At 57.1% G+C, this 22,024-nt stretch overlaps 2 protein-coding genes across 2 annotated transcripts; one reads left to right on the top strand and one right to left on the bottom strand.

The window, feature by feature from the left end:
- The first annotated feature begins 1,304 nt into the window (after nt 1-1,304).
- CCND3 (cyclin D3) lies at nt 1,305-15,532 on the top strand. The gene is made up of 5 exons (XM_059831166.1): nt 1,305-1,502; nt 3,309-3,524; nt 11,610-11,769; nt 12,365-12,507; nt 15,365-15,532. Exons 1-5 carry the CDS (start codon nt 1,305-1,307, stop codon nt 15,524-15,526), a joined length of 879 nt encoding a protein of 292 aa, XP_059687149.1. The 3' UTR covers nt 15,527-15,532.
- Nucleotides 15,533-18,842: 3,310 nt separating this feature from the next.
- Nucleotides 18,843-21,937, bottom strand: BYSL (bystin like). The gene is made up of 7 exons (XM_059831223.1): nt 21,664-21,937; nt 21,413-21,581; nt 21,180-21,318; nt 20,678-20,811; nt 20,377-20,537; nt 19,733-19,835; nt 18,843-19,495 (listed from the first exon to the last, which is right to left on the bottom strand). Exons 1-7 carry the CDS (start codon nt 21,935-21,937, stop codon nt 19,147-19,149), a joined length of 1,329 nt encoding a protein of 442 aa, XP_059687206.1. The 3' UTR covers nt 18,843-19,146.
- Nucleotides 21,938-22,024: the final 87 nt, after the last annotated feature.

Below are 22,024 nucleotides of genomic sequence, written 5' to 3'. Positions count from 1 at the left end.
TCCCACCTCTCATTTGGTTGCAACCGCTGCTGCAAATGCCGCATTGCGGCACCATCCCGCTGGCGAAGAGGCTTATGCAGGCAGGTCATCCCATTCGGGCACGTTGCCTTCGCAACCGGTGTTGGGAACTTTCATTAAAAATGGACCTCCTGAGCTAATTGTCTCAACTCAGTGAGGAGCTTTTAATTTGCAAGCTTGAAGACAATCCATTCCCCCTTCCAACTGGAGAATCTGTTGTACGTTTTATACTGTTTTCTGACCCTTCCCCTTGGCACTTGCAAAGTCAAGGTATTGCAGTCTTTGTAGCCGGTGAGAAACACCAGAGAGCAACGTGGTGGCCAGAATTACAGCACATTGCCTTCAGCTTCCCATACCAGAAAGCAATTACTACTGGGTCAACTAGAAGCAGACTCAGGTACCAGTGCAGAGCAAATCCTATGCTGTTGAAGTCACGGTGCAAACTTACTCGAAAGACTTTAAAATTCCAAGAGTAAGTAGCCATTCAGTGTACAATTTGCAAAGGTATTTCCAAACAATTGTTAATTATTCTGAAAAACCAGCCAAGCCTGACAAACCCTTATCTCAGCAGACACTGAGGCTGCTATCTCCCACCGAGCTGCACCAGTAGTAACATGAGGGTAACTTGTGGAAGACAGCAGGCTCGGTAGGGACCGGCTCCAAGTATGCACACAGCTGATTATTTTCACAGCCTTGAAGGACTTCGGTCACGCACACACACTAGTATAGGGCTAAATACTGGAAAAATTACTCTTAGAAATTTGTAAAGATTGGGCTGACAGAAGCCTCCCTGCAAACTGCGGGACTGTCCCTCTGCAGCCTGGCTGGCCTGCAGAGAGCTCGACACCGCCTGGCACCGGGGAGCGGCCCCTGGAAACCAGGCGGGGTACCGTGCGGCCGCTGGCGCCGCAGCGGAGGGCCGGGGCGAGACCCCGGGGCGGCCGGTCCCGACTCTCCCCCCCACCAACATGGCAGCTGCGCCCCGCGGCCGCCCCACGTGCTGTCAGCCCGCCGGCGCGCCTCTCGCCCCGCCCCGCGGAGGCGTGGTTACCGCCGGGTTTCGGCGCGTCGCTGCCGGTCTACCCGCGGATTGGCGGGAGGCGGCGCTGGCCCCGCCCCGCGGCGCGCCAGGGCTGCCCGGGCACGGCGGGTCGCCCCGGGGTGGGCGGCGGCTCCGCCCCCTGGGAGCGCGGCCAGTTCCCGGCGTCCCGCGGCGGCTGCAGCGGAGCCGGCGGGGTGCCTGCCTGCCCTGCCCGCTTGCCCGCCCGCCCGCCTTGCCCGCGTCCATGGAGCTGCTGTGCGTGGAAGCCGTCCCCCGCGTGCCCCGCGCCGGGCGCGACCCGCAGCTCCTGGGGGACCGGCGGGTGCTGCAGAACCTGCTGAGCCAGGAGGAACGCTACAGCCCCCGCGTCTTCTACTTCCACTGCGTGCAGCGGGAGATCAAGCCCTACATGCGGAAGATGCTGGCTTTCTGGATGCTGGAGGTACGGGACCCCCTGCTGCCTCCTCTCCCGCCGCAGCTCCGGCTCCCCGCCCGGTCACCGGCGCTTTTCCTTGCCTGCCGTCCGCGCTCGCAAGCGTGCGCGCTCCTGCTGCGGCGGGAGAGGGCTGGCGGCGGAGGGAAGCACAGGACAGACGCACCCGACCCGTCTTCGCAGGGGGGTTCAGCGAGCTCGCCTTGTGCAGGGCTGCAAGGGACCACCCCGGGGACAGGAAAACCCTGAAGTCCCAGGGTCAGGTCTCCGGTCCGGGGGGGGCATGCCGGTGGGGAGGAAGGGGGCTGCACATGGAGGGTCCGGAGGCGGGTGAGGAAGGCAGTCTGCAGCGGGGCGGTATCCCTGTGGGTGCTGGCTGAGCCACAAGATGTGATTGCCCCATGCAGGAGGAGCAGACACCCCCCCCCCCCGCCCAGAACCCGCAGCCTGTGCTCACCCCACCCCGGTGGTGTGCTGCCATGCTGCTACCGGACCCCCTGTTTGCACCCTGCTCCCCAAAACTTCTGGGCAGAGAGCTCAGCTGTGCAGCCGGCAGGCTAGAGACGTGCGTTTCCTGAATGGGGCTGAAAATGCTTGGTTAAAGGGGGAAAATAATATCACTACCATTTACTTCCCTAAATTAAAAATGAACGCGGCTCTCTGCGGGACGCAGTTCGGTGGGGGAAATCTCACGGGCCTCTTCATGAGATGATTGGAGTGAACAGTCTCAATAGAGAAAGAAAGAACAGATTCTGCACAGGACAAATGATGTTGGGATCGAGCCTGCCTGCTCTCCGCCCCGGCTGCTGTTGCAAGAAGCTGCCTGCTTCTGTCAAAAGAAATAATGAACACCTTGCCTTTTAAAGTTTGTTGGTTTGGTTTTTTCCCCCCTGCTATTATTGTTCTGTTTCTGCAATTCCCTTTCTGAGAAGGGTAGTTAGATAAATGCTGCTTTGGAGCCTGTTCCTGTGAAGCCCTAAAGGCAGTCAAGACGTGGATGACACTTGGCAGTTGTCACAACCGTGCGCGTCGGTGTCCCCGGCGCTGTGGCAGTCTGTGCAGGGCGGGCAGCCGCTGCTGGAAGGAGGATGGTGGCGTTTGTTGCTGTATAAGGAGAAACCTCAATATTTTTATGGTTGTGTTGAAAGAAGGAAGTTAAATATGACCAGTGTTTTGCTACTGGTTGAGAGATAAGAGCAGAAGACTGAAATTCAGAGCCCCTGGATTCTGTTCATGGTACAAGCGTGGCTGAGGGAGGAGGAAGGCTTTTGGACTCAGCCATTGATTTGGGCTCTGCCATTGATTCTTCTTGTGTCTCTGGACCACTTAAGGTGGAATTGCCAGAAGCGACTGTGGATCCTGCCCTGTTAGCTGGAGATATGCTGGAATTGCTCATTTTCTCCAGAGGTCCCCAGTCCCCACAGAGCAAAAAATGGCAGCTTTGCTGAACAGCTGGGAGACATCCCCAACAGGGGACGGTAAAAAAGGGGCCGAATAAAGCGATTTTGCTCTTAATTTATTTGTGCACTCTTTCTAGCTACATAGAAGTTCTGCTACGGATAAGTTCCCCAGGAAGATGAAGCCTTAAGGCATTGGTCAGACTTGTTGCTGGTGTAATCCCCCTGAAGTCACAGGCCTAACACCTGTAGCTAACTTACTCCTTAGCACCGAGGTGCCTTCAGAGCCCTGCAGATAAGTGTGAAACACCATCACGGCCAGAAGCTTTGAAGCTGCGGTGCAAGCAGGATCTGGGGAGTCCTGTGCTGGTTAAAACTTCCTTTTATTTTTTTTATTTTTGTAATTGGGTTTTGTCAGGTGTGCGAGGAGCAGAAGTGCGAAGAAGAGGTCTTCCCTTTGGCCATGAATTACGTAGATCGCTACCTGTCGTCAGTCTCCATGCGGAAAAATCACTTGCAGCTTCTGGGAGCGGTCTGCATGCTCCTGGCTTCCAAGCTACGAGAAACCATGCCCCTGACCGTGGAGAAACTCTGCATTTACACAGACAACTCCATCACGCCTCAGCAGCTCCTGGTAACCACCCCTATCTCAAAGAGCCCTCTACCTCCTCCCCAGCTTTCTTATCTCCTGCATCCTGCTACTTGGCAGCATACCTGCCTCCGTGTTGGCTCCTGTCCTCTTTCTCCCATTTCTTCACCTTCCTCTCTGTTCCCCAACCAACATTCTCTCCTCCTTGCCCCGGTGGGTGTGATGTCTGTTGGTGGAGACCTTTCCATCCTCCCTGCTGTGGGAAGCAGAATTGTCACCTCCAGGTTACAGAGAAAGTCCCTTGTGCCTTAAGTGCTCGTTGCCAGCGTGGAGCTGCTGCGCTGAGCTCACTCTCAGGCGCTGGTTCGCTCTCGAGTGACAGCTCCAGAGAACAAAGGCTCCGGTCTGCGCAGTCGGTGGGGCGTGAGGTGGGGGCTGCTGCTGGGGCGTGCGGCTCTGACTTGCCCCGGCAGCAAAGGGGCATGATGTGAGGGATGCATTTCCACACCAGCAAGAAAAACGAAGCTTTAAGTGGAGAGTTAACCAGCAAAATGGGTGGGAGCTTCTCTGACCAGGGATCCAGCTGGCTGGGTTGGACCATCAAGGCTGACCGTGCTGCCAGGGTGGTGGAAATGAGTGGGACCTTGCTGCTGGCCGGGTCCCGCTCCGCGCCCTTGAGTTAAGGCAGGGCTACTTTGCCTCTCCCGTCGTACACTCAGCCAGAAGCTGTGTAGGCTTTGAAAGGCAAAGCGTTTTCATGCTTGATAAAAGTTCAAAGCAAAGATCCAAACCTCTGAGTTCAGCTTCACCAATGGGGGAGGAAATTGGAGAACCCCTTTTCTTGGGGGCCTTCCATGCTGGTAGATCAGAGCCCTCGGGAGGAAACGGCCACCTCGCTTCGAGTAACAAACATCCCTGGAGACGGTTTGCCTACGAGAATTTCTCGGGGTTAGTCATCGCCTTATTAAATATCTATTTTTTTGGGCTGGGGTGGGTGAGATGATCTGAGTGTGATTTGTCCCCAGGGTGGGGAGTGAACCCACAAAACTTTCAGGTGTGAATCGGAAGGCAGTTCTGGTAACTGGGGAACTCTAGTATGAACATGGTTTTTCCAGGTGCCAGTGAAGGCTTCAGAAAATCCCCTCACCTCCATACCTCTCTCCCTGTAGTCATTTGTGGGTGGTTGTTGCCTTAAGTAGCACTCGTGGAAAAAAGTATGTGGATCATTACCATGAATGGTGGTGAGGGATGGGAATGCATGGGGGAAACACAAGTGCTCGTTGCTTCTCTGGGCGCTGACCTGTGGTCGTGCTGCGGCGGCGTGCTGTGGCATTCTGCTGCGGGGGGCTGCCACAAAATCTCTGCGTGCAAAGGCTTTCTCCTGCTTTGTCAGTAAAGCTTCATCCTCCAGAGCACCTTCTCATCCAGCCAGGGGTTCTGCGTGGGTATCCTCCCAGGGCTGGGATCCATCACATGAAGCTAAGCCCAGCCTGTAACGAAGGGTTCCTTTTGGCCTTGTGATAATGAGTGGGTTAACATTTTAGCTGGAAAAAAAGGCAGGGGGGAATGGGAGTTGGTTTGCATTCACTTTTCTGCTGAGCCAGCAAAAGTTGCCTCTGTTGCAGAGGCAACAAGCTGAGCAGAAGGTGCCTAACAGTCCTCTTGTAGGCAAGCGGGCTGCATTTCAAAGCACGGACAGTGCTCTCCCTGCCCTCAGGAGCATGAAGCTGATCAAAATGCATGTTGTGGGCCAGTGTCAGATTTCTGTCCCTTCAGAGTGACGGATAAGCTCCCTGTCCAACAGGAATGCGGGCTGCAGGAAGGTGAACTTACTGCCACGCTTCACCTCTTATCTCCCTCTCCGATTCAGACTTTACAGGGAATCCTGCTGCCATCGTCCCTGCAGACTAGGGGAGATCCTCACAGCAAATTCTAGTGATTTCTGCAGCGTGATTTCCTTGGGCTATGAGGAATTGGTCTTGATGGGCTCCTTGTGCGTATCTCCCATGGATCCCAGTGGTATTTCATGATGATTTATTCTTGGTGAGGGTTTGCTTTTTTCAGTTGAGTCTTGAGCTTTGTTTGTAGCAGGCTCCTTCCAAAGGAGAACAGTTAGGAGATGTGCGGGTGGGTAGTGGGCAGAGCATGTGCACCATCCCTGGAGGCTTTCCTTCACTCTCGCACCCAAACGCTAATGCCTCCTCACTCGGAGCCTTTTTTATTTCTTCCCCCAGAGGTTTGTCAGCAGGAAGCTGTGGCTAAGCAGTGCCACAATGTTCGTCTTCCCATCTCCCTCCTCCTGGCAGCATTGGGGTGGAGATGGAGGTGGCAAGTGCTGTCTGCCGCCTATTGCTCGCTTCTGATTGTGCAGGTCTCGGTGCTGGAGTTCTCCTTTCCGGTACTTTTTTCCCACCAGGATCCTGGGACACTCTCACAACAGGAGGCGCAGCCAGACAGCGGGCACGGATCTTTCATCGTTGTGCTCCAGAATCAGTATGTAGTTGAGGTGGACAAGAATGGCTTTGTTTTGGGGGTCAAAAGTCCTTTCTTGGGATAGCCAAAGGTAGCATTTTCAGGCAAATAGGATCCCTTTTCTCGTTCCTTTGGGGATGGCCGTGAGTACTTGGCAGTGGAGGGGTGTATTCCTGGTAATCGGTGCTAGCCAAAGGGCTGAGCAGAAGGCATCACAAACCAGCCAGAGCCCTTAAGGGGAGGTGCGGAGGCATTTGCAGACCTCTGGGCAGGAGATGCTCTGTAGCCCGTGATCTGATGGTGGTCTTTCCCTGCCCGCCATGAAGGTTGCTTTCAGTAGATGATTAACCCTGTTTGGAGCAGATCCTGCTCCAGTCTCCCATTGCTCTCCACTGTAAAGAGGGAGTGGAGGTAACACCTGAAGATCCATGAAGGTTTTGTCTTCGCTTTGGGACCTGACAAGAGTTAATACCCTGATTACAAAACCAGGGCAAGCTGCTGTTTTCCTCCTCTGTGCTAATTGTGGTAATCTTACTTCTCTTTCACAATCTTGCAGTGGAAGAGGGTGGGGAGGGGAAGGGGAGCTTCTTCATCAAGGTTTGGACAATGGCGCATCCTGGCCTCTTCTCATGGATCGGTGCCATTTCAGCTTCCAGCGTGTCCCCCCCGGCCTTTCGGAGGAAGCTGGCTCACTTTCCCAGTAGGTTTGCTTCCTTCTCTTGCCGGGATGCTTGGCACCAGCTCAGCGGTTTAGAAAGGACACATTTGAAACAAAATCTTGATGAAGTTATTCTAGGGAGAAGGAAATGATGCAACGAGGGACTTGTCCATTTGGAGGAAGTTGGATTTCTGTCAAGGGCGTTATCTAACCTACCTTTCTTTTCTTTCTTTTTTTTTTATAAAGGCTTTTCTGGCCTGTGCAAGAGGGTGTTCAACTGCTTGAAGGTTGGGGAGAGCAGCTGTAGGTCACCTTCATCTGCCTGGTTTGCTCCTAATACATTGGCTTGCCTCTGAAGTCTTTGACCTAAGGTCAGTTTTGCAAACTGCCAGGTATTTCCTAGCAAAGACTGTAAGCAGGACCAAGCCACTAGGTAGGTAATGAAGGGAGCAGCAGTAACAGCAGGCCATCAGGAGTGAAAATAAGAGAAAGAGATAACAGCTGGGTAGAAAGGGATGTTCACTTGTGATAGATCATTGACTTTCCAGAAGACATGCTTGTGTTTTACTGTTTTACCTTCTGCTTGTTGCATGGGTGGGAGAGATGTGACAGTTTCTGCATCTGAAGTTGGCACCTTTACCCTTGACATCCAGACCTGAACTCTGGTCAGGGGATGGAAACAAACGTTTGCCCCAGATTTCCTATTTGCAAATGGACTTTCATGGCTGCTCATTTCTGTAGCTGTGTCTCAGCTGCTGGGTAGGGTGGGTGGCCAGCAGCAACATCAGCAGCTCTTTCCACCCTCTTTTTGAGTCAGCTCGCGAGCACAACGGAGCTCAGCCTGCTGCCGCTTCGCTGGTGTCTCATCAAGTCTGTGATAATGTAAAATGGTACCTTATCGACTTGAGTGACAAAATCGAGCGCAACTTCCTTTTCTCCTGCAGACAGGGCTGCTGCAGAGAGGAGCTGGGCGCTCTGCTCCCTGTGCAGCCTTGCCAGATAGGTTTACACAGACTCCTCGTAGGCACAGCGGGTGTGTGGGTGTTGCTGAGGGTAGAGCTTGATGTACAGAGTGACTGTCGCTACATGAAAAGGCGAGAAGCTGGTGTGACTGTCACATCCCAGACTGAATTTGCAGAGCTGTAAATTGAGTAAAACAGTCTCTGCTTGTGACTGGGGTCTGTCTTAGCGAGAGGGTGCAGAGGCAGCAACCAGGGGCTTGAGGCTGTTTCACTGCAACAGGACTGGGCTCTGAGCTCGCCTTGTCAGAGCAGGGGAGGCAATGGGAAATGGTCGCTGCTTTCCTTCCTTCTTTTTTTTTTTTCTTTTTTGTGGGATGCAGCCAGGAGAGATCAAGGGAGCAAGCTTGCAGGGGAGAAGCTCAGCTGCCATACAATTTCCACCCCTATAGATGCTGGCCAGGCATGGGGAGCTGTGCCCTGGGGGGAACTTGCAGAAGGGGGACCTGGTGCATTCCCAGCGATGGGATGCTCGGTGGGCAGCGCTGGCAGCTTGCAGCCCTTCCACGAGGCGGGTGGGCTCCGCAGGCTGGAGAAACAAAGGAACATTTTCCACTTTCTTCCTCTCTTTCATTAGCCAGGCAGAGACTGATTCAATTAGGTGCAAAACAAAATGCCAGGAAAAGGATGTTTTGCTATACTGAGTGGTGCTGCTGTCGCAAACCTGCTTGCCTATCTCTTGCAGCCTTTTGTTCTGCTTCTTCCAGAGATAAAGTGATTCAGAGATTCTGACATGCTGTTCTGAGAGCGGGAAGTCCCCAGGGTTAGCAGGAGAGAAGTGAGGAGCAGGGTGGTTTGGCAGGAGAGACGCTTCCCTGAGCTAAATCCTGTGAGCTGGTGACAGTCCCTGGCGCCTGTCGCCTTCAGCTGGCATCTCGAGTGCCGGCTGGGTCTTGGGATCAGGCCTTTTGTAACAACGAGGTTTTTAAGAAGACGATGAACCTCTGTAGTAGCTGGAAAAGAGCTGCTTTTGTGCATTGCAAATGGACAGGCTGTTGTCCTGGATCAGTCCTGGTGTGGCAGGAACCAGCTTGTCCCAGGTGAGGTCTCACAGCTGAGCTGATCTGCACCCTGGATCTTCTTAGGGCAAAATGTGTCCCAGCAGGGACAGGCTCTCTGCCACACCACTATGAACATCGTGCCTCTGGTGACTCCCCGGAGCTGGCTTGCAGCTCTGGGAGGAAAGGCAAAGAGCGAGAGCCCGGATGATGCTGGGCTGGTGTCCCCTCTGTGCTCAGGAGCTCCCCTCTCAGGTGTAGGGATCCCTTTTGGGTTTGTTCCACGAGCAGTGATCTCCAGGTCCTCCTTTTGACCTTCTCCTTGGCTCTGCAAAAGGGCTGTGCTCCCAGCTCTCACGGAGAGGTCAGGCTGGAGCTGCCTCGGCCTCTCGCCCTCGGGACAGTGACTGCTGAAGGTGTCGGCAGTGCCCTGTGCCCCTTCCCAAGAAAGTGGGCTCGTGCACGAGCAAGCAGCCGGCTTTCCCAGCCTGGGGCCCTTGGTGGGTTCCAGATGAGCAACAGGTAGGGACAAGGCACCAAGCTCTCCATCTCCAGTGGCTCTTTCCTTGTGTCACCTCACTGTGTTGCTGCAGTTTAACCAGTGGCCAGCACTACCTGGTTTTAATTCTTTTACCCAAGCCTGATCTCTCCTCTCTGTGCCAATTCCCCCGCTGAGCCAGGCACCCTCGGTGACTTGTGCTGTGATCCTCAGGCTCTGGAGCTCATTGCTAAGTCTTTTCTTGCTTTTATCCTGTGGATTTGGTTTAAAAATATAGAAAACTAGCAGGCTGGCCATCCATATGGGAGAGTAGCGAGCGTGCGCTAGCAAAGCACCGCTTTCTGCTTGGTAAAGTGCAGGCTGTGAAATGGCAAATGGTGCGTTTGGCCTCATGGGGGATTTGGAGCAGGTTGAGCAATGCTGTTCATTTAAGCAACTCAAAACTGGTATTGTTGTGTAAGGAGAAAGAGTGGGTTTAAAAAAAAAAAAAGAGAAAATGAAGATCTGCCCTTATGAAAAAAATCTCACTTCTTCAAATCCATCTGTTCCGGCAGCCCTTTGGCACGTCTCTGCGCAGCATTGACCTTGTAATCCTAGACTACTTGGAAAAAGAATAGATATTCTGCAGGGAGGACTAGGCCCTGAAATGGAGATATCTATACAAATCCCAGTTCAGCTCTGTCCTTCCAAACCTGGAGCCTCAGCTCCTGCAGGGTGTTTTCCTTTCCCAGCACATCTTCAGGTCACTGTCACTCCCCTTCCTCTAGCAGGGAGGAGGGACATGGCCGCATCTTCGGGTGTGCCAGGAAGGCCACAGGACCCTGTGGCCAAAACCAGATTTGCTGCTGATCCAGAGCATGAGAGAAATTGGGGGCCAGAGATCTTCATCGTGGCTCGGGACGTGGGGGAATTGGGACCGGCAGAGAGGCTCGGGCGGCTGGGTGTGGGCTGCCCGTGACATTCCTGCCGGGATGGGAACGGAAACGATCCTGGGAAGTCGCCGCTCTCGCCTCTCCTGAGACTGCTCTGTCAGTGGCATAGTCGTATCCAGACGTAACATCAAAGCCGCTCAGCCCAGTGAGACCAGTACGTGTGTCACCTCTGAGTTTGATTCAACCTCTACTCTAGCTAAGTCACGTAGACCGTGACGTTGATGGCAGAGCAGGGAACTGAAGGCAGGGGTCCCAAATTCTGTGCTAAGGCTCAGATTGTGGGGTTCTCCTTGTTTATACCTTGCTGGAGGGGTGCTTTGGTACCAAACCTCTGCAGGACTTGCTGGGTGATGGCTCTGCCAAGTGCTTGCCTGTGGCTGCTCTGCGCTTTGGGTTCCTCATCGGTGTTAGGACTAACGCCCAGAGCTGGAAGGGCCTGCGAGAGGCTGAGCAGATGAGAGGAGCAGCCCGGGCTCCAGCTGAAATCTGCGGGGGGCACCCGGCCTTCCTGCCATCTGTTCCCCACTTTGCAGATTGCACAGAGACTGGCTCGTGGAAGATACTACAGAAATCTCTGTTAGATGCTTAGAGAGAGCACCACAACATGGGATGGAGACATTGGCAGCCACCTGGCATGTAACTGGGAAGCACCAGTGAGCCATTGCTTGTATGTCAGTGGGAGAGGTGGGTGTTAGCATGGCTGTTTGGTGCCTCTTCCCCCGAGAAGCTGCTGGGGATGCTCTGTGGAGGCTCTCTTGGCAGAGAAGAGGCATGATGAGTAGGGGAGGTTCTGCCAACATGCTAGTGCCCAGCCTGGGACCTCCTCCATAGGGCTGCGTGCCCAGTGTTTGTTGGGCTGAAGACCTCAGCACCTAGTCACAGCCCCTGACCTCTGTAGGGACTGAAGATCTCGTACAGGAACTTAGGCTGTCTGGGTGCAGCCCTGAAAGCTCAGCTGTGCTTCCCCCACCTTCCCTTGCTTCAACGTGTTGTGCAGAGGGGGGGCTGCAGAGCAGCTATTCCCTCCTGGGGCTCAGTGGCCAAGGAGCCACTGTAGGAGGGAGTCGGGGCACTGCCCGGCTCTGAGGGGCACACAGAGAGGTGAGCTTCTGTGTTCCCTTTGCTGTAATGGCGTTAGCCCCAAGCTGGATTGCTCCTGGGAGCCTGGACATCAGCCGCTCCTTTCGGGAGTGGAGGAATATGGGAATGGTATGCCCACTGCTCCTTGCTCTGTTTTTTCCAGTGTGGGCTGTTGCAGCAACCTTGCAAAGCAGGAGTGTCAAAGGCTAATCCGACTGCACCTTGGAAAGAAGAAACCAGATCTATCGCTTCCTCTTCTGATCTTTACTCCAGGCTTTGCACAGCCCAAGGCTGGATTTGTGCCATAGTTGTGGACCAGGGACGTTCCCTCTTTTCTTCCCTGTCTCATGGATTGTACTGTTCTACTGGCCCTTCCCCAAGCATTGGCCTTATCTGCCCTTGAATCTGGTGAGTGTTTCTGCCTGGCCTAGCCCCGCTGAGTAACGTTCTGTCTGTCTGTCTGACTCCGCAGGATTGGGAAGTTCTAGTCCTGGAGAAGCTAAAGTGGGACCTGGTCTCAGTGATAGCGAATGATTTCTTGGCTCACATCCTCCATCACCTCCCGCTGCCTAAGGACAAGATGGAACTGGTGAAGAAACACGCACAGACCTTTATTGCCCTGTGTGCCACAGGTGGGTGCCCGTTCCCGCTGGAGCCACCCGCCAGGATGCTGGGGAGGGTGGGCTGGCCACTGCAGGCGGCATGGCCTGGGCTTGAGTCAGGCTTGCTGGGTAACCTGGGGCTGGTCTCCAACGCCCTGGCTTTCTGGGGAGCGGAATGCCTGCCTTCATTCAAATCGGAGCGCTCTTCTGCTCCATGACTTTTTCTATCCCTGACAAAGTGGGATAATGGTCCTGAGGCTCGTAGTGGGTGCCTGGAAGATGCCAGGAAAGAGCAAAGCCGCCATGCCACCCCTCCTGCTGCGTCCAGGGTAAAGGCAGGGTTGAAGCTGAGCTTTGATAAGCCTTGCTCTAAGTCACTAGAGCAACCTCATCTTCAGGACTTCTTTTGGAGAGACGGGCCCAGAGAAATAGCTTAATGAAGCTTACTGCTCTGATGCTCAGCCTGTTCCCTCTCACTTCACCCCCATTTCTTCCCACTAAGCTGGAGAGACCCCTCTGCCTGGCCCTCCCTAGTCTTCCAGGGAAATGGCAGTCCCAAGAGCCTAGCATGTGCATCCTTGCTAACAGCTTCTTTTTGCCCCTTGTGTCCCTGCCCTGGCTCTAGACTACACTTTTGCCATGTACCCCCCCTCCATGATTGCGACAGGCAGCATCGGAGCGGCGATCCACGGCCTGACGGTCTCCGTGAACGATTTCACCGGCGAGGCCATCACCGAGCTGCTGGCCAGCATCACTGGCACGGAGGTGGTGAGTGTTCATGAGGGGAACAGCAATGCGGTTTTGCTGCTGGATCTGGTGGAAATCCTTCCTCTTTCTGCTGCTCATTCTTAGGGGGAGAGGAAATTAGGCTGTTCCTAATGATGCTGACCTTGGTTTGAGGAGTGCCTAGAGATGAGTGAGCATCTCTAAACGCCACACCCTTGGTCAGTCCCGTGGCTGTGGTCGGCTCCCGGCCTCCAAGCGCTGCCTGTGCAGAGCGGGGTGAGCTCGGGAGCCTTTGAAAAGCAGCACAAAGGGGAGCGTCTGTTCCCTGCGCAGGCAGGTGTTGGTGGGATCGGGTTGACGAGGTGGGATGGGGCAGAGGGAGAAGCCGGGCTCGGCATCTGCTAACCTGCGCCGGTGTCTGGTTGCAGGTGCCCAGACTCGGGAGGGAAGGGGGTCGGGGGCATGAAGCGTTTCAGGACGCTGGCGCAGAGGCTTTGCCAGGGGTGGCGGGATGTTGGGGGGATCTGCCTGCCCCTCCGCTGCCCTTTGAATGGGGAAGGGGGACCCTGTTGGGCTCCCCGTTTCCAGGTCGCTCCTGCTGCAGTGAAGCCATCGGGAGCCTTTCTTCTGCCGGGGCCCCTTTTGATCTTTTCTTCTGCCTGAGTGCTAATGCTGGCAGCCGGGCACGGGGTTAGTTACAGTCCCCTGACAGCAGCGCCGGGAATTGGAAGAGGTGCTGGTGCCGCGGCGGGTGGGAGGCTGTGACCAGGCTTTGTCCAGGCAGGGAGGGGACGGGGCAGGAGGGCGGCTTTAATTTTTTTTGTTTGCCGGAGCCTTTTTAAAGAGTGAATCAGCGCAGCCAGCTGCTCTCAAGCTGCTGCGGTGAATGGGGCAGGGCCCGAAACCTGCTCTGGGTCAGGGCTGGTGGAGGGAACAGGTGGGAAGCAGGGAGGGCACCGCCGAGGGAGGGGAGCCGAAATGGAGCCCAGCACACCTCTGCTGCCCTCCGGCCCACTCCTCTCCTTCCTCAGCCTGGAGAGGGCATCTGTTCTGCCCCACACCCTGCCCGGGTGCGAGGTGCTGCACAAACAGCCCCTGCCCAGGCAGGACGACAGCAGCTCCTGTAGCAGAAGGAAGCCCTGGGGACGTGTCCGCAGTGTTGCAGGGCTCCCGGGGGAAGCACCCGGCCTTGGCCTCCCGTGTTTGTCGTGTTGATGCCTCTCCCTGATCCTGGACTTGCCGTGTCCCTGGGCTGTGACTCAGTTTCCCCTTTGGCTCAGCACTGGAGGAGCGCTCCCCTTCCTGCAGCTGCTGAGGCTCAGCTGGGCAGTGCTGGGGGTGCAGGGAGTCTGTGGGGACGGAGGGGGAGGATGGTGCAGGGCTGCGCCAGCTCCATGGCTGGCAGGAGCTGTGCCTTTGTGATGAGGCTGGCTTGTTGCTGGCTGTGGCAGCACTTCGGGTGACGCTTGGAGCCGCTCTGGACCAGCCCTCATCCCTCGCGGAGCAGAACCAGACCCATTGGGTGTCTGAGCCAGAGCCCCATGGCATGGCTACCCTGTGGAGTAGGGGGCACATAGGCTGGGGCAAGCTGAGCTGCCTCCTGGGCAGCCCCCGAGGCTTCGCCAGCTGGCAAAGGAGCCTGGCTGCATGTGGCCAAGCCGGCTTTTAGCATCTCTGCCAAAATTGTGGACGGAGAGCCTGGTTGCGGAGAGCCCAGGGTGCGAGGCCCTGCAGCGAGCTCGCCCCAGGGCTGCAGGCGGGCAGGCTGGAGGCTGCGCTGACGGGAAGCGGCGTGGGGAAGGGGAGGTGGGCGTTGCTATTTTTGCTCGCCACATCCTCTGTCAGTTTCTAAGAACCGGCGGTGGATTCCTGGTAAGAGATTTCGGTGTGTGACAATATCCAGCGAGCGCACGTGGCCCCGCGGCGTCCAGCTCGGCTCTGGCCACGAGGTGCGAAATGCCACCTCTTACCCCTCGGTGAGAGCCGAGGCACGATGTGGGAGCCGGGCTGGGGTGCACCCGTTGGTGATGTCTCCCACGGCTCTATGGTGCTCTGGTGTCAAAGTGGAGGAGTTTCCTCCTCTGGTTTCAGCTTGTGTGGGGAGAAAGTGGAGCTGGGTATGCTACGGTTTTTGCTACGTGGCCGCAGCATCGTTCTGGTAGTGACCCAGCGTCGACGGTGTGTAGCGTTGTAGGGAACACGTGGCTGGGGCGGCTGTTGAGTCTGGGAGGGTCGGGTCCAGCTGCTTTCGAGATCCCCAAAGTGACGCAGTGTGCGTCAGCCAGAGCACCCAGAGGGGATTCACCTTGTCCTGGCTCGGATGTGGGCAGGGACGGGAGGAGGCAGAGCCACGTGTGGCTTCTCTGCAGGGGGTGGGTGACCGCAGAGATGCAGGATCACACCGAGCTCCGGGATATAGGGCCTGGGAGAGGCAGGTGGGGCTCCGAGGTCCCTGTGTGCACCCGTGGCACTGCACAACGTCCATTGCTCGTGGATCTGGGAAGTCTCAGTTGTAAAGGTCGATACCAGCCTGCGCAGAGCTGTTCTGCTCTGCCCTCTCGGTCGTCAGCAGCAGCTGACTGCTATGATGCTGAAATCACACGCTGCATCCAGGCACTAGCCCGGATGCTTTGGGAAGCTCTGATGGGCATGTTCCTCGAGAACGTGGTCAAGCAGGGAGGCGGGGAGAAGACAACCAGAGCGTGGGGCTTCTCCTTGGGAGGGGCTAAAGCACAGACAAGCTGGAGATGCCTCTTGTCGGAGAAAGGCTTCTTTGTCTTGTGGATTTAGATGCTCCAGGGGCCAGAGACGTAGCTCAGCAGCTGCTCAGAGCTATTTATAAGGCTCCCACCTCTGAGCAGCAGAGAACTGAGGTCTCTTGTCTTGCTCCCTCCCGCAGGACTGCCTGAAAGCCTGTCAGGAGCAGATTGAGGCAGCCTTAGCTGAGAGCCTGAAACAGGCGTCCCAAACCCAACAGGAATACAGCTCCGCCAAGACTGCTGCTTACCCGGCCAGCCAGCCCACCAGCACGCCTACAGACGTCACGGACATCAACCTGTGACCAGCCTCCCCTTCCCGAGAGTCACCCCGCCGCAGCAGCACCTCGCCCTGGACACCGAAAGGTCACTGCATCCCACCTACCCATCCATCAGCCCCCTCCATCTGACGCCTGCTGAGGATTTGTTCCGCTCGCTGGGAGCGCGGAGCAGCATCCGTGCTTGTCTGTCGGAGTGAGCGGCTGGGCTGGCGGAGCTCAACGCTGCTCGTCAGCTTCTGCAGGTGGCCGGGGTGAAGCGACCGTTTGCATGGTGGCAGGGCACAAGAATTGCTGGGGAGGGGGAGCAGGACCCAAAATGAAGTTGTAAGATGTTTCTCAGTTCGTGTTCCTCGTAGCCCGGCTGGCTGCTGTTCGCCAGCTCCTCGGGGGTGTTTACCGTGACGACTTCCAGCCCCGCGTGGGCCATCAATCATGGATAGCGACCCTCTTACCATGACCTACATGACCAAAATCCTTATGACCCCCCCACCTCCCTCCCCGGGCTGGGATACTACTGGCCCACGTGGCTCACAAGAGAACCCAGTGTCCGGGAGGAGGGAGCCGGTGCTTGTTGGCCCCTTGGTCCCAATTGCTTCGTGCCAGATTGCTGGAACTCCTGGGGGGTGGCATGGCTGCTTCTGCTTGGAAGGGGAAACGTGTGGCTTGTTTCTTGTTGCCGTTAGATTTGGGATTTGCGGGTTTTCGGCTTGCTTGGGGGCCATGCTCCCCGTCTGCGTGGACAGCAGAAGAAAAGTCCTCGCCTCCAGGAGCAGCCTCCTGGGCAAGGTTTGGGCGCAATCCCCTTGGCTTTCCGCTGCCCCACTGAGGCTGCTTAATTTATTGTTAACTGCTGGGAATGAGGAGGGAGGAAGACTTTGCAGTTCCTTGGCATGGGGCCTGGATGCTGGTCTCCTCTCCTTCCGAAAGAGTGCCTTCACCTTTCATCCCCTTCCCTGGCTCCCTGGGCAATGGGAGACTCTCACTTGGAAGCTGGTTGGTTTTTTAGGTAGCTTAGGCATCAGACTAGGTTTTAAGAAATACATTTGAATGTGCTGCTATAGTCTGAAATGCATCTTCACTCCTCCAAGGCAGGGATCTCGGATCGTGTTCAGGAGGGGGCTGCGTTCCATATATCTCCGTGGGGGTCCAAGCTGTATCCTTACAGGGTGGAAAATTTGCCGCGCACTTGAGTTGAAAAGCAATTATTGCATTTTTGTATTGTTGTTGTTGATCCCATCTGTTAGTTTTTATAAAAAGTGTTTAAAAAAAAATAATGCTGCTTTTCTAAGAGAAAACCATTACATAGTAGAATTGTATTAACCAGGAGAAGCCAGAAAGACTCTGCAGGGATGGGAGGCAGACTGCTGCTGCTTGGTGACCTCTGGACACATGGATCTGTGGCTGTTGTCCTCCCGTGGGGGATGTGGAAGAAAAGGTAGAAATCTTCCTTTTTGGATGCCACTAGAAACAAAAGTCTTATCAGGTAGAAAAAGATGGGGCTGCTGTTCTTCCCCTAGCCTGATTTGTCAAGAAGAGCCATCTGCCGCTGGCTCCTGCTAGCAGGAGGGCCGGGGGGCGCATGGAGCCTGTCTGTAGAAAAAGAAAAATTTTTTTTATATATATAAATGAGTTTTAATTTAAGAGTAAACTGGTTTGGTGTTCACACACAAGAGTTCCGCTGCTGGGAGAATCAGAGGACCGTATGATGTTGCAATAAAGTATTTTAAACAAGTATGAATGCCCCAAGGGTTTCCCTTTGTGATCCGCTCCGCGCTGCGCCTTGGGAAGACCTCGGCCTCCTTTTCCCTCGCAGATCTGCCTCTGCCCTGAATCGCTCCGGGGTGGGACCCCATCAGCTGGAGGATCCCCTCAGGCTGCTCCCAGAGGCTCCAGCCCTGGGGTTCCCAGGGCCGAAAGAGCAGGATGAAACACGGAGCGGGCAGGCAGGACACCACCCACCCCGCTGAGACGTGAAGGGGTGATGCTGCAGCAGCCAAGGGATGCGTTGCGCTCGCTGAGGCCCTGGGGATGCTCACGGATGGCGGTGGATGAACGTGGAACTGAACGCCTTCCTGCGGGCAAGGTGCCTGCCTACAGAGCGGCTGTGGGAGAGGAGGCAGCGACTTCACGCCCCCGGCAGCTTTGAAGCCTCCCTCTCGCCGATCGGCGCTGCAGCAGCTCGGGCGGTGCTGCAGGGTGGCGAGAGCTTGCTGGATGTGCTGTGTGAGCCTGGGCTATCTCTTGTGCTTATCAGCTTCTGGCTTCTTTAAAGAAAGGAGATAAAATCAGGAAGCCAAGGAAAAGGCGCTGTGGTGTGCAACCAGCCCGGGCGGCCGGGCTTTGCGTGCTGCTCCACTTCACATGGTTTCTGCTCCTGCTGCCGCTGTCACGGGAGGAGCCAACTCTGGAGAGAAGCAAAGAGCAGAGGCAGCCGTCCTCAGCACAACCTGCTACTGTAGGAAGCTGCAGGGGCTTTTCGCCATGGGCTGCACCAAGCAGGACTTTGTGCTGGTTTCAGGGGCAAGGCCAAACCTTGCAGCACCGCAGGGTCACCGTCAGCAATTCCCCCAGGGTAAGTGCAGAGCCTCGTGGGACACGGCAGGAAAAGCCCCCGCTGGGTTTTCCAGCGGAGGTGGCATGCGTGCGTGGGCAGGTTGCCATGAGCAGGCCAGGCACGTGGCCTCGATGGCCAGGCGAGGACAGTAGCCCCATGGCTTCACCAGCCTTGCTGAGTAGAGGTACCCCCAGAGGGGCAGCTGGGGAAGCAAGTCTTTCAGGAAAAGCCCTAGGGAAGGGGGATGGCAGGCATTTTGGAGGCAGGGTGGCAGTGGGAACAGTGCCAGGCAGGAAGGCAGGCTCCCTGCACTGCTGGGCTGCTCTTGCCCTCACCTCTGGCCACTGCCATGCACACATTCCCCATGGTGGCCTGGCTCAGGCCCTTCTGCTGGCTGGCAGCAGCCCTGATGCGACGGCAGCTCCGCAGCCCGCTCCTGCCTGGTGACAACCAAGCCCTCGGGAAACCCTCAAGCACCAACAAGAGCATTTTCCCCCCCCAGTGCAGTTTTAGGCTCTGGGAACAGTCTGGGCATCCCAGCCCCATCCCTTGCCCGCCCTCCCTTTGCCCAACCATGCTGGGGCGGCTCAGGGCAGAGGACAGGGAGGGGTTGCAGAGGGGTCCCTTCTCCCTTTGCAGCTGGGGGACGGCACCCACAGTGCAGACTCCATGAGAACCCCAGGGCTGGTGACTTTGCTCTGCCACCTGCTGGGGAAGGGACAGGGCAGGACCACAAACGGATGCGACCACAGAAGGGTGCGGCTGCGGGGCAGAACCACCCCTGACTGTCAGACACGGCTCCAGTTTTATTTTCCAATACAGGAACAGGCCAAACCCTCCCAGGTGCTGGTGGCACCGGGTTCCCAGGTGGGCGCAGGAGCTGCCCTGCCTCATGACAAGCAGCGCAGGGAGCACAGTCCAGCTCTGTGGGCGCAGCCTGCCCCCAGCGCCTGCTCAGAGCAGCAGGATCCCCAGGATGGATGCTCCCACACGCCTCCCCACGGCTTTGTTCACAGCGCTGGGCTCCCAATCACACCCAGCACTGTCCCGGGAGCGGGGCGGGCTGCAGCTTTTCCCTGCCTCTTCCTGCTCACTCCATGGCCACAGGCTGCTGCCCCTCCACATCCCGCGTCTTGGAGTTCACCAGCTCCCTCCGGATCTCCGGCGAGATCTGCGGGTGGCTGTGGAACTTCAGCAGCTCGAGCAAAGCCTCCTTCTGCTCCGAGGAGAGGTCCTCCTTGTAGCGCTGGGCCAAGGCCAGGAAGCTCTGGTGCCACAGCACGGGCAGGACTCGCTGGTCTGTGCGGAAGGCGAGGAAGTGGAAGACGAGGGCATCCACCACGCGGAAGGGCAGGGCGTACTTCTTGTCGATGAGCAGCCGCAGGAAGATGCTGTTGGCGCCGCTGTACTGCATCTCGGCGATCTTCAGCATGGCTGCGCTGCGGGGACAGAGGGAGCACCGAGGTGAGGGGAGGCCAGGGAGGAGCCCCAGAGTAGCAGGCACCCAGACACAAGGATGACAAACACAGCGCCGAGCTTTGAATCTCAACCCCTTGAGGAATCTGAACAAACCCCCCACCTCCGAGATGCTGGAGAGGCCGAGGGGCAGATCCGAGGCATTGCACCGGTGTCCCTAAAGGAGAAACTCTCCCCCCCACAGCCTCCCAGCGCGTTACCTGGAGTGGAGGACGGGGATGGAGCACTTGGTGAGGATGCTGCCGATGATGATGGCCTCCCGCAGCGTGCAGGTCCCCGACTCGCACAGGGGGATGAGGATCCCTGTGGAGAGGGAAGAGTCAGGCACTGCCTGTCTTAATCACAGCAGGCAGAACCCTGCGATTAAGCCCCTTCTATCCCAGGACACACCTGACCCCAGGAAATACCAGCTCGTCCACCAGCTGCTGTTACAGGGGTTGCAGCATCTCCCTCCTATGCAACCAGCCCTGAACACCCTCAGGTTGCCAGATGAGACCAAGATCAGACCCGAGACAGTTCATAACCTGCCATCAACCTCCAAAAGAACCCAAATACCTGCCAGCGCTTGCTAGCAGCACCTGCGTAAGCTTGCAGCACTCAGCACCCTCCTGCGCTGAACACCGCAAATGAGCCCCTGGGGCTTTGGAAGACGCCTTGGCCACCAAGGGGAACTCCCTGCATCTCTTTCACGTCTTCTCCGCCCCACTGAGCCCCCAGGGCCACACCACGCAGGGGACAGTGTCCTGTCACACTGGGCAGCGGCGTGCAACATGTGCCCTCACTGAGCTTCCCAGGCAGCAAGAGGCTCCCAGGTCGGAACAGCAGCCCTGCAGGGAGTCCCTACCTTTGAACCAGGCTGCTGGCTTGAACAGAGCCTTCTTCAAAGCCATGTAGAGGTGAAAGTTGAGGCGCTTGTACTCTGCGATGTCATCCCTGACCCGTGGCAGCAGCACCAGGTTGTAGAACCGCTGGGCCATCCTCTCTTTCAGGTTGGATGAAAATATCCTGAGAAAAGCAAAGCACAAAGCGAGGTGTGGGGAAAGGAGGCCAAGCAGGGCACAGGTTGGTATTTTGTAAATCTGGTTCCAGTTATGGAAAAAAAAAGCAAAAAATCCCACGTCAGCAGCTCCCAGAGATGATCTTACCTGGTGGCTTGGTACATGGCAGCTGCTGTCCACGTCTCCGGCTCTGTGATGTAAAGGATCTGCTCCCAGTTGGACAAGGCAGGGATGATTTTAAATGCCTTGGGGAGTTTCCCACTCCTGTATTTGGACAGCACCTTAAAGCACATGGATACAGGCCAGGCCATGACATATGGGCACTAACAGCAGGGCTGCAGGACTTGTCTCATGACCATGGGAAAGTTTTGCCCTCCCTCAGCATTTCTAGTAAGAAAGGACGGTCCCAGGACCTAAGAAAGGACCATCCCAGGCTCATCCCGAGCACGGCGCTCAGGAGGTTGTCACTCAGAAACATCCTGAGCCATTCAGTGACTGATACAACACAAACTGCAGTTAATCCATAGAAGTGCCTGTGTAGAGTGAGGATGGAGATTGTCTGTCTGAGGCAGAGCAGGACCAGAGGCAGCAGCTGTGGGGCTCAGCGTGGTGTTCGCCCGACCCCAGGGCAGAGCAGCTTTGGCCTTACCTCTCTGACACCCCTGTAGACCTCCAGGACGCGGGGATCGAGCTGGGGCATGGGGCAGCCCGATATCTCCGACAGCGCTGTCTCCACCTCCGTCTGCTTCTCCGTGATCTTCTCCATGATGATGTCCGCCAGCGTGCGCCTGGGGCCAACGCAGGAGGGGCGCAACTCAGGGGCTGTTTCGGGGAGCAGCAGCGGCTGCTCTGTCCCGGCCCCTTCTCCCGCTGCGTCCTCACCTCAGCGGCGGGTTCTTGTTCATGAACATCTCGATGGCCTTCTCGTCCTCGGGGTCCACCGCCACCTCCCCGCAGTACTCCCCGCTCCGTCCGGCCGCCACCGCCTTCTCCAATGAGGGCCACTCCTCATCGTCCTCCGAGTCCGAGCCGGGGCCGCGCACCGCCGGGCCTGCGGGGAGCAGCGCTGGCTGAGCCCGGGGCCTCGCACCCTCGACGCCCGGGGGTGGGCTGGGGGCGAACCGGGGGCTCACCCAGCGCCGTGCTGCGCTGCTTGGGGGCGGCGGGCGCGCCGGGGCCGTGCTCGGCCTCCAGCTCCTCCTGCTGCCGCCGCGCCTGCTCCAGGATGCGCCGGGACAGCCGGGCGTCCACATAGCCCTCCCCGCCGCCGCCCTCGCCCTCCTCCTCCTCTGCCTGGCCGCCGCGCCGCTTCCCCCGCGCCGTGGGCCGCGGGGCCGCCTCCTGCAAGATCTGCTCGGCCAGTGGCAACGTGGGGCCGGGGCCCCGCGCCCGCCGGGCCTTGGGCATGGCGGCGGGGCCTGCGAGGAGCTGCCGCCGCCCGCTCCGCCACCGGCCGCGCGTGCGCCTCGACTCCGCCCCTTCCGGCGTCGTCTC

This window comes from Gavia stellata, chromosome 30 (genome assembly GCF_030936135.1).
Source record: "Gavia stellata isolate bGavSte3 chromosome 30, bGavSte3.hap2, whole genome shotgun sequence".
Lineage (NCBI taxonomy): Eukaryota > Metazoa > Chordata > Aves > Gaviiformes > Gaviidae > Gavia > Gavia stellata.
This window is presented reverse-complemented; position numbering and strand designations above follow the sequence as displayed.

What these genes read in the sequence shown, in the direction of transcription:
- CCND3 (XM_059831166.1), top strand. Translation starts at nt 1,305, where the DNA reads ATGGAGCTGCTGTGCGTGGAAGCCGTCCCCCGCGTGCCCCGCGCCGGG. An exon ending in TGGCTTTCTGGATGCTGGAG is followed by an intron (nt 1,503 to 3,308) that starts GTACGGGACCCC and finishes GGGTTTTGTCAG; the next exon opens with GTGTGCGAGGAGCAGAAGTG. An exon ending in TCACGCCTCAGCAGCTCCTG is followed by an intron (nt 3,525 to 11,609) that starts GTAACCACCCCT and finishes CTGACTCCGCAG; the next exon opens with GATTGGGAAGTTCTAGTCCT.
- BYSL (XM_059831223.1), bottom strand. Translation starts at nt 21,937, where the DNA reads ATGCCCAAGGCCCGGCGGGCGCGGGGCCCCGGCCCCACGTTGCCACTG. An exon ending in GCAGCGCAGCACGGCGCTGG is followed by an intron (nt 21,582 to 21,663) that starts GTGAGCCCCCGG and finishes TGCTCCCCGCAG; the next exon opens with GCCCGGCGGTGCGCGGCCCC. An exon ending in GCCATGTACCAAGCCACCAG is followed by an intron (nt 20,538 to 20,677) that starts GTAAGATCATCT and finishes TGCTTTTCTCAG; the next exon opens with GATATTTTCATCCAACCTGA.